This window comes from Haliotis rubra, unplaced genomic scaffold (assembly GCF_003918875.1).
Source record: "Haliotis rubra isolate DU_JTF1 unplaced genomic scaffold, ASM391887v1 Scf1136, whole genome shotgun sequence".
Classification (NCBI taxonomy): domain Eukaryota; kingdom Metazoa; phylum Mollusca; class Gastropoda; order Lepetellida; family Haliotidae; genus Haliotis; species Haliotis rubra.
This window is the reverse complement of record NW_025765044.1, coordinates 47,926-59,346: the sequence shown is the minus strand read 5'-3', so window position 1 is coordinate 59,346 and position 11,421 is coordinate 47,926. Positions and strand designations below refer to the sequence as shown.

General features: G+C 43.0%; 1 protein-coding gene across 2 annotated transcripts; it reads left to right on the top strand.

The window, feature by feature from the left end:
• Positions 1-298: 298 nt before the first annotated feature.
• On the top strand, positions 299-11,017 carry LOC124292298. 2 transcript variants are annotated; one of them, XM_046729367.1, is made up of 7 exons: positions 299-444; positions 1,580-1,625; positions 2,123-2,170; positions 6,791-6,832; positions 7,099-7,164; positions 9,450-9,638; positions 10,242-11,017. In XM_046729367.1, the coding sequence occupies exons 1-7, from the start codon at positions 325-327 to the stop codon at positions 10,379-10,381; spliced, it is 651 nt and encodes a 216-aa protein (XP_046585323.1). In that variant the 5' UTR covers positions 299-324; the 3' UTR covers positions 10,382-11,017. The 2 variants fall into 2 exon arrangements, with proteins under 2 accessions (XP_046585323.1, XP_046585332.1); XM_046729376.1 differs by lacking the exon at positions 7,099-7,164.
• The last annotated feature ends 404 nt before the right edge of the window (positions 11,018-11,421 follow it).

Below are 11,421 nucleotides of genomic sequence, written 5' to 3'. Positions count from 1 at the left end.
TAAAATACTGTTTGAATGGAATAAAAAAAATGCGTAAATACTAGATGCCCCACACATAAAGTTTTATTTGACTGATTAAATGTATGATTTGGAGCAAAGGCAACCATACTGATTGCATTACGTGTTGGCTGGTTTACTGCCGATCACATTTTGAAGGCCACGTAATCTAAATTAAAAAACTGATGGCAACAGACTCGCATACCCTTGTAACTAGGACCAGCTGTTTTAAGGATCCACGTGCCAATCGCACGTATCTGTAGATTACTGACAACAAAAGTAAAACCCCGTGTTGACGAGGAATTAGTTTTGTGTTGTCCTCATGCAATGCCCAAATCTTCCTGGTTCGGTAGCAACGTTCCTGGTCTGACGGACTCCACCGAAACAATCAGAGAAGAACGTGTACATTTTCAGAAGAGGATAAAACCGAGGGTGCTGTTGCAAACAGTATGTATATTTCTATATAACTGGCTATAACTGTCGATATTCCATTAAATATAATCGCTGTATAGCTTGGGGATTTTCCTCTTGCATAACCTTGCAATTATTTTCTCAAAATACTGATTGTTGAAGTGCCCGTTATTTTTTTAAAGTGATTCCTTTAATATTTGGTTTGATGTGACTAGTGCTTTCGTTTTTCTGTTGATATCCCATGGTACAAATGTTTTTTCACTGATGTTTTAACATGGTAAATATACTATTAAAAAGAAAGAAACGCATAGATAATTTTGATATATCCTCGTAACTCTTAAGAACACCCCTTCATTATCACATGTGAAACATGTCACTAACGTATTAAAGAAAGACTAATCAATGCCTTTTGAGGGTTCATGAACTTGATGTGAGGCCAGATGACTATCATAGGATGTGCCATCTATAAACGATTTTTCGCCCGTTCTGTTCGTCAGTTCAAAACGAAATACAAAGATTTCTGTCATTCATCTTTGTCCATGTAAGGATGGATCCAAACACTGTTCACCTTGGCTGAATACCAGCCTCCTGAAGGTGTAATCAAAACGTCTCCAGTGTCGTCGTTGCATGTGTCGTAGAACTTGCTGAAGCGATTGTCCCCTACTCCCTTTATACATCAAACAGCAGATTAGTAAAGAATGTCAGTGGATTCATACTCTGAAATACCTAAAGCATGTTTAACAAATGCATAATATAATGCGTCGGGTGAGTGAGCTTAGTCTTACGCCGCACTCAGTAATATTCCAGTTATATGGCGGCGGTTTCTAAATAATCGAGTCTGGAGACTCTGGACCAGACAATCCAGTGATCAACTTCATTATCAACATCATAAGCATCGGTCTAAGTAATTGGGATACGATGGCATGTGTCAACCAAGTCAGGGAGAGAGAGATACTCCGGATTCCTCTAAGATATATCAGATGATAAATAATGGTCTGTGCGATTCTTTCAGGGAGTAGTTAACTAATTGTTCTTTGCTGAGATTCCAAATGTGTTTTTACGATGCGTCTCACCTGAATGTTTATATACCGCATGCCATCTCTCTAAGTTTGAAAATCATGTATTTGTATGTGCAAGAACAATCCTTATAGTAGCGTCGCTGTCTCGGCAGGATGCGAGCGTCAACAGAGAGGTTACCATGACGACACTGGCACTCGGTAAGAGTTGTTTTCATAACTGACTGTATGCCTGACATAGTGCGTGTAACATTGAAACAATATTGTGACTGGTGTGATGGCGATTCCACTGACACTGATATGGAATATATACAGATTTCAAGGTGACATTTGTTTCTGCCAAATAGAGTTTCATTTGGGTTTCATTTGGAAATAAATAAATATGCTTGACAATACAAAGTTATACTAAAACTTATATAGTAGTTATATATAGTTATATAGATTAAAGGGAATAAGAATTTCATAAACCAAGGACTCCTCCGCCCAGATACGGTATAATGTATTTGAGCAGTGTAGCAATACCACAACACTGTACCTGACAGGGCTTGTACGATGAAACTGTCGTACGTATATGCCTGTACAAGCACACAGATACAGGGACAAACACAGGCACAGACACATGTGAACGCTAGTTCGTTATTTAAGTGTGGCATTCTTGAATCTTGAACAATGGATACTTACCAGTACTTGTATTTCAGAGGCACATACCCAGCAGGTCACTGGCATAGTTGTAATCACGGGGAGTGGTGAGTACACTTTATGTCATGTCCTGCTGAGTAAGTTGTGTAAAGCTTGCTGAAATGTCTTGTCATCGAGGAACATTGTGCATGTGGTGCTCTCGTGATAACTCGGGACACATTGAGCATCATGTTGTCGTGTTAGCTATGGACATGTTCAGTATCATCTTCTGTTGCTGAACATCTAGTTACCTTGATGGTTAGGGACACCGAGGAGTACCTTACTGTGTAATCAAGTATCATGCTGGCATGTTGCTGGCATTGTGAGTATCGTGGTTTCTTGTACGCTAGGGGCAAGGTGACTATCATGTTGTCTTGTTGGTTGGGGACATGGTGAGTATCGTGGTGTCTTGTAGGCTAGGGGCACGGTGACTATCATGTTGTCTTGTTGGTTAGGGACATGGTGAGTATCGTGGTGTCTTGTAGGCTAGGGGCACGTTCACTATCATGTTGTCTTGTTGGTTGGGGACATGGTGAGTATCGTGGTGTCATGTTGGCTAGGGGCACGGTGACTATCATGTTGTCTTGTTGGTTGGGGACATGGTGAGTATCGTGGTGTCTTGTTGGCTAGGGGCACGTTCACTATCATGTTGTCTTGTTGGTTAGGGACATGGTGAGTATCGTGGTGTCTTGTAGGCTAGGGGCACGGTGACTATCATGTTGTCTTGTTGGTTAGGGACATGGTGAGTATCGTGGTGTCATGTTGGCTAGGGGCACGTTCACTATCATGTTGTCTTGTTGGTTAGGGACATGGTGATTATCGTGGTGTCTTCTAGGCTAGGGACATGGTGACTATCATGTTGTCTTGTTGGTTGGGGACATGGTGAGTATCGTGGTGTCATGTTGGCTAGGGGCACGTTCACTATCATGTTGTCTTGTTGGTTAGGGACATGGTGATTATCGTAGTGTCATGTTGGCTAGGGGCACGGTGACTATTATGTTGTCTTGTTGGTTAGGGACATGGTGAGTATCGTGGTGTCTTGTAGGCTAGGGTCACGTTCACTATCATGTTGTCTTGTTGGTTGGGGACATGGTGAGTATCGTGGTGTCATGTTGGCTAGGGGCACGTTCACTATCATGTTGTCTTGTTGGTTGGGGACATGGTGATTATCGTGGTGTCTTCTAGGCTAGGGACATGGTGACTATCATGTTGTCTTGTTGGTTGGGGACATGGTGAGTATCGTGGTGTCTTGTAGGCTAGGGGCACGTTCACTATCATGTTGTCTTGTTGGTTAGGGACATGGTGAGTATCGTGGTGTCTTGTTGGCTATCACGTGACTATCATGTCTTGTTGGCTAGGGGGCACGGTGAGTATCATGTTGTCTTGTTGGCTAGGGGCACGGTGACTATCATGTTGTCTTGTTGGTTAGGGACATGGTGAGTATCGTGGTGTCTTGTAGGCTAGGGGCACGTTCACTATCATGTTGTCTTGTTGGTTGGGGACATGGTGAGTATCGTGGTGTCTTGTAGGCTAGGGGCACGGTGACTATCATGTTGTCTTGTTGGTTAGGGACATGGTGAGTATCGTGGTGTCTTGTAGGCTAGGGGCATGGTGACTATCGTGTTGTCTTGTTGGTTGGGGACATGGTGAGTATCGTGTTGTCTTGTAGGCTAGGGCACGGTGACTATCATGTTGTCTTGTTGGTTGGGGACATGGTGAGTATCGTGGTGTCTTGTAGGCTAGGGGCACGGTGACTATCATGTTGTCTTGTTGGTTGGGGACATGGTGAGTATCGTGGTGTCATGTTGGCTAGGGGCACGGTGACTATCATGTTGTCTTGTTGGTTGGGGACATGGTGAGTATCGTGGTGTCATGTAGGCTAGGGGCACGTTCACTATCATGTTGTCTTGTTGGTTAGGGACATGGTGAGTATCGTGGTGTCTTGTTGGCTAGGGGCACGGTGACTATCATGTTGTCTTGTTGGTTGGGGACATGGTGAGTATCGTGGTGTCTTGTTGGCTAGGGGCACGTTCACTATCATGTTGTCTTGTTGGTTGGGGACATGGTGAGTATCGTGGTGTCTTGTAGGCTAGGGGCACGGTGACTATCATGTTGTCTTGTTGGTTAGGGACATGGTGAGTATCGTGGTGTGTCATGTAGGCTAGGGGCACGGTGACTATCATGTTGTCTTGTTGGTTAGGGACATGGTGAGTATCGTGGTGTCTTGTAGGCTAGGGGCACGGTGACTATCATGTTGTCTTGTTGGTTGGGGACATGGTGAGTATCGTGGTGTCTTGTAGGCTAGGGGCACGTTCACTATCATGTTGTCTTGTTGGTTAGGGACATGGTGAGTATCGTGGTGTCATCTAGGCTAGGGGCATGGTGACTATCATGTTGTCTTGTTGGCTAGGGGCACGGTGACTATCATGTTGTCTTGTTGGTTAGGGACATGGTGAGTATCGTGGTGTCTTGTAGGCTAGGGGCACGGTGACTATCATGTTGTCTTGTTGGTTGGGGACATGGTGAGTATCGTGGTGTCATGTTGGCTAGGGGCACGGTGACTATCATGTTGTCTTGTTGGTTAGGGACATGGTGAGTATCGTGGTGTCTTGTAGGCTAGGGGCACGGTGACTATCATGTTGTCTTGTTGGTTAGGGACATGGTGATTATCGTGGTGGCATCTAGGCTAGGGGTCATGGTGACTATCATGTTGTCTTGTTGGTTGGGGACATGGTGAGTATCGTGGTGTCTTGTAGGCTAGGGGCACGGTGACTATCATGTTGTCTTGTTGGTTGGGGACATGGTGAGTATCGTGGTGTCTTGTAGGCTAGGGGCACGGTGACTATTCATGATGTCTTGTTGGTTAGGGACATGGTGAGTATCGTAGTGTCATGTTGGCTAGGGGCACAGTGACTATCATGTTGTGTTGTTGGTTGGGGACATGGTGATTATCCTGGTGTCTTGTAGGCTAGGGGCACGGTGATTATCATGTTGTTTTGATGGTTAGGGACATGGTGAGTATCGTGGTGTCATGTTGGCTAGGGCACGTTGACTATCATGTTGTCTTGTTGGTTGGGGACATGGTGAGTATCGTGGTGTCTTGTAGGCTAGGGGCACGTTCACTATCATGTTGTCTTGTTGGTTAGGGACATGGTGAGTATCGTGGTGTCTTCTAGGCTAGGGGCATGGTGACTATCATGTTGTCTTGTTGGTTGGGGACATGGTGAGTATCGTGGTGTCTTGTAGGCTAGGGGCACGTTCACTATCATGTTGTCTTGTTGGTTGGGGACATGGTGAGTATCGTGGTGTCATGTAGGCTAGGGGCACGTTCACTATCATTTTGTCTTGTTGGTTGGGGACATGGTGAGTATCGTGGTGTTATGTTGGCTAGGGGCACGGTCACTATCATGTTGTCTTGTTGATTGGGGACATGGTGAGTATCGTGGTGTCATGTTGGCTAGGGGCACGTTCACTATCATGTTGTCTTGTTGGTTGGGGACATGGTGAGTATCGTGGTGTCATGTTGGCTAGGGGCACGTTCACTATCATGTTGTCTTGTTGGTTAGGGACATGGTGAGTATCGTGGTGTCTTGTAGGTTAGGGGCACGGTGACTATCATGTTGTCTTGTTGGTTGGGGACATGGTGAGTATCGTGGTGTCATGTTGGCTGGGGGCACGGTGACTATCATGTTGTCTTTTGGTTGGGGACATGGTGAGTATCGTGGTGTCTCTTGTTAGGCTAGGGCACGTTGACTATGATGTTGTCTTGTTGGTTGGGGACATGGTGAGTATCGTGGTGTCTTGTAGGCTAGGGGCACGTTCACTATCATGTGATCTTGTTGGTTGGGGAAATGGTGAGTATCGTGGTGTCATGTTGGCTAGGGTCACGTTCACTATCATGTTGTCTTGTTGGTTGGGGACATGGTGAGTATCGTGGTGTCATGTAGGTTAGGGGCAAGGTGACTATGATGTTGTCTTGTTGGTTGGGGACATGGTGAGTATCGTGGTGTCATGTTGGCTAGGGGCACGTTGACTATCATGTTGTCTTGTTGATTGGGGACATGGTAAGTATCGTGGTGTCATTCAGATTAGGAGCATGGTGACTATCATGTTGTCTTGTTGGTTTGGGTCATGGTGAGTATCGTGGTGTCATGTAGGTTAGGGGCATGGTGACTATGATGTTGTCTTGTTGGTTGGGGACATGGTGAGTATCGTGGTGTCTTGTTGGCTAGGGGCAAGCTGTCTATCATGTTGTCTTGTTGGTTGGGGACATGGTGAGTATCGTGGTGTCTTGTAGGCTAGGGGCACGGTGACTATCATGTTGTCTTGTTGGTTGGGGACATGGTGAGTATCGTGGTGTCTTGTAGGCTAGGGGCACGGTGACTATCATGTTGTCTTGTTGGTTGGGGACATGGTGAGTATCGTGGTGTCTTGTAGGCTAGGGGCAAGGTTACTATCATGTTGTCTTGTTGGCTGGCGTCGTAATGAGTATTTTATTGCCTTTTTGGTTGACGTCGTGATGAGTTTTATGTAGCATGGCTACACAAAACATGAGAGTAGAGCAAACTTTAAGTCCTAGATAGTAAACGACCAAAACTTTACATTCTTGCCACTTTATAAAGTTCATGTCAACGAACAATGATATTTTTTATAACACTTTTGAATAAATGTGTATATATTGTTGACAGCCGAGGAGTCTGCACCGCCGGCTCGCCATTCTCACCACAGTGGTAAGTAACCAGTAATCATTTAGCAGGGAATCGAAACGTCGGATGTGATAAAAAAAACCTTCCCTTAAACACTGTACAGGCCCCTGATTCAAGGATGACAAACCTTATCAGCTTCGCGCGTTATGTTAAGTACACATAAGTTGTTGTTTCTTATGTAAAGAAAAGGATACTATCCATTGAAACAAAGGGACAGATGTCTATGGAATTTGTAATTCAATCCAATGCATGCATTATTTTTTAAGCATCAATAATTTTCTGTTTTTAAGCGAAGGCGTGGGTCGGCGTCATTTCTATTATCTTTGGTACCCTTTCTGTGGCCATGACAGTCTTTGGTAAGATCAACAACATGGAATCATTCATGTTTGGGGAGCTTTGGCATGTTTTTAAAAGGTAATCGTGGAGTAAAAAAAATGTGTTTTGGGATGTTTTAACAACTGCCCTCAGACACGACCACGTCATGTTACTCTTGTCATGCACAGGCGTGTTTGAGGTTTGTGGTTGTAAAGCTTCATCCCCGAACACGCTTGACCTTTCAGCAAAGTTATTGCGGAAAATATAAACATATACTCAAATTCAAAAGTAACTGCGACTCACAAACAATATACAGAATCGTATACTTATACTGCTGTGAATGCTCTGTTACAACATGAAAAGACAAATGTATACTGAGATTCATTAGAAACGCATCACCGGGATAAAACGTGTTATCTTCCTGATGAATGAAGGAAAGAACTTTCTTCAACTGACATTGAAATTTTCAATCAAGATCGAAAGGAAATGAAAACGCATAATTAATGTCGGGGTCAAACTGAAATTTCACACAGGCAATGTCAGGAACGTCTGGGGACTAATGATACCCCTTCTCTCACGACTGGAAGTGGCTGTTCTGGACGTTGGCTTCAACCTGTTCCTTAAATAAGTGCAGAAATGTAAAGCTCTTGGGGCGGAGTCGTGAGACGTGGTTGGCCTAGGCGTGGTCGACGACGTATTGTGCCAGTTTGTCGTAGGCTCCGTGATAACCTGGCGACTTTTGAATTGTGACAATAAAACCTTCTGGCCACTTGACCTGTAGACAAACTAAGACACCAAAACAGCTGAACACCTCTCTCAACAGCTGAATAACGTGCCATTATGTGCAGTAAACAATTTAGTGATGTTCAAAAGTTGTGATTTTGGCACACAGTTGAATGATCTGTCAGCGTGTTGTGGAACCGTCACGTTTTCTTCATTTTCACGCGATTTGCAGGCGAAACTGTGATTTTCAGCGAATGGCGGAGCACGTGATCAACAGGGATGCACGTGTTTCTCAGTGTGCATCACGTCTATCTGTTAAAAACAGATTACTTCAAGCACAGTTTGTGTTCAAAAGTCATTTTGTTTACATTAGATGATCAATGAAAATTAGGGTCATGCGTTTCTATTGGATTTCAGTACATGTCCATAAAGTCACTAATTTCCAAATAGCGTTTCAAATATGGACAGTTAATCGACGAACAACGTCACTCTGCGAGGTATCAGACAGACGTAGACCTATCTGTCTTTTCCCCCGGAGACGGAACCTGTTCCACAACGATGAACAGAGGTGTTTTTTTCTGATTTCTGCACTTCCTGGGGTCACATTGAGAGGGAATTATAAGCGTCTGGCCTTTTACAGTGGATATTGCTGGTCAGCTGTCCTGAATATGTCGTGCTTCTTGTGAATTACGTGCAATTAAACAACAGCTGCATGGGTGCCTTTCTTCGCCATTATTAACACACTCTTTCTCAGATTCAACTAGTTTTTCATAGATTAAAAGTGAAAACATACCACGTCAAAGTAACCTCTGCCTCAGAATATATTCATCTTAGGTCATTTCCTAAACAATTCTCCAAACCTGTAGAGAAAATCGTTTTTACCAACTTCATCCTTGTTTTCGAATTAAGTGGACTGCGTTATGAAAATATTACCATTCATATTGTTGTGTGCGAGTGACGTGTTCTAAACTCTGCACGTAAAGAGCGATCTGCTGCAAGTCGAACGGCTCATTAACTCACGATAGTTTTCGGAATGCAATTTTTAAAATACTCTTTCGATTGATAATGACTTTTTTTTTTAAATGTTCTTCACGTTACTAATTTTGATATGACTTATAAGCGATTCAGTTGTTATATTTTGCAATATCTCGTTAAATCCTATCGAGTATGTGCTATTTTTCATATTTTTCGCTTTTTCTGTCTGTTCGTAAGTCGGATACAACATGACCCATGGGCATTATTGAGTAAACATGCTTACTTTTCAATACTGCCCCGTGTCATGTTGTATCTCATACTTAGGGGCGTGTAAACAAAGGCAAACATCATTCTCACGAGATGTTGTGGTGGTGCTGTGTCCTAAAGCTGCTCCGCTATAAGTACTATGTCTTTATTAGGATTTGTTTCATTCTTTGACAATGTATATAATGATTAACTTTGCCATAATTATTACTTGACAATGTTAAATCCGAAAGACACTTACGTACCTAAAAACGAACGTACGTTTTCCATTGAGTGTCAGGTTAATGAATCAGCAGAGGAGAAATATATTCTCAAGGTCTTCCAGTGAACCCCACGTAGATATTTGATGTTCTCGTTTCTCAAGGCATCCTTGACTACAACCTGTGCCCAGGCCACACCCGACTGGCCATCTACATGATAGTCCAGGGAGCCACCTCTGTCGTCATCCCCATCCTGGCCTTGTGTTGGTGCTGCTGCACGAGGATAAGTGGTACATTCATAACCGCTACCTGTGCCATCATTGGATTGTTTAATATCGGATGGGGAATCACAGGTGAGCTTCTCTGGACACTTGTCATAGTAATCTGTGGTATTATCACCATCGTAACGCATGGTGTATCTGTTTGTTTGTTCATATTGGCTGTAGTGTCGATGTGGCACTGATACGGGCTTGAGCCTCCTTGAACATTATATTTGAACTCCTGCTTGTTATAGAAGACATAACTGTCAATAAAATGATTGAATTCAAGGTGAGGTGAGGTGAAATTGGGTTTAACGTCGTGCTTGAGAATATTTCGCTCATATGACGACGTGCATGCGTGTGTATGTGTATGTGCGGCTGCTTGTACTAGCCCAGACTGAAGCTGGTTTTATAGTGCTAGCCCACTGAGATACCATGCCGCAGTGAAGCATGAATACACCACTCAGACACATTATACTGACTCCGAGCCGATCAGTCCTTGTTGTACCCATTAATGCCGAGCGCCAGGCAGGGACCAACAAGTACCATATTTTAACGTCTTTTGGTATGACACGCCCGGGGATCGAACCCGCGACCTTCCGCTCTCCGGGCGGACGCTGATTGAATTCAAAGTAAAGCGGATTGCAAATGATACCTGCGGCAGAGAAAAATGAGAAATAATTAATATCTGTTTAGGAACCATCTGGCTGACCAAATCCTCATGCCTGGATACACTTCTACACGTCCACGCTGTTGGCTTCTCTATACCCCTGTGGATCTTCTTTTGCCTCGTGTGCGGATGTTCCCGTCGCGAGGACGACGATGACGACGATTAAATATATGGTGGGTTGGGCAGTTGTTCCACCTTGGATGAACTAGGTCACTCGAACTGCGCTTTACTCGTCGGGCTGAGATGGGATTTGTGCAGCAGCTGCAGAAATAACGATCTTGTCAGATCATATCACAGCAGAATTGAATAGCTTATCTAAGGACATTTTAGTTACAAATATAAAGTTGTTACTTACGTTTTTTAAACGATCAGGTTGTCCAAAGACGCGGTGCATGGGTCTAATTGTACATATTCGTAAGAAAAGCATACTGCTTCAGCCAACAATTACAGGTATTTTATCAAATGTGTCATACACATTTTTAATAATTGACAAAGAATGGTGTATAAATTGTTTAACTTCAAGCATGCATTCGTGAAAGTTACACTACTATTGATATTGCTTTTAAATTACTTACACCATTTATCTACAGCATTATCTTTCCAGAAGATAAATCATATGCATCTTTTATAGTCTCTTCTAAAATGTTACTTCATGCCAAGCGCAAAAGCGTGATAGATTCTAGAGTAAAGCTTGTGGTGTGTTGGATATTCAACTTTATCTTGAAATGGTACAGTTATGACCTGTTTCATTGCCTCTGATGTATATTTCTGATAAAGATTTTGGATTAAAGAATAGACTTTTGATGTCCTTCATGTGTCCTTTTTTGACAATTGTATGATGATAAATATCGAAAAATAGTATAACAAAATAGTGAAAGATTGTCGAAATACGAAAAATGTTACTTTAATGATGTACAAATAGACAATATATATTGTGCTTGGGATTTGTTTGGCAATAACAGTTGGCTCAAACAGAAATGGAATTTGGAATGAACTTTTAGGAATGCTAAAGGTTTTTGTATTAACAGAACGACATTCTGCATTATTATTACACGAAATGAACCGCTTGGATTCTATGGGTGGGTATTGCAGAGAATGTTTATATTGGGATATATTGCGATGCGAAAGCATATATTGTGGTATGTATTGCAATATATTGCAAAAAGCTATTTATAATGGAGTTAATGTTTGATTTATAAAGCGCAA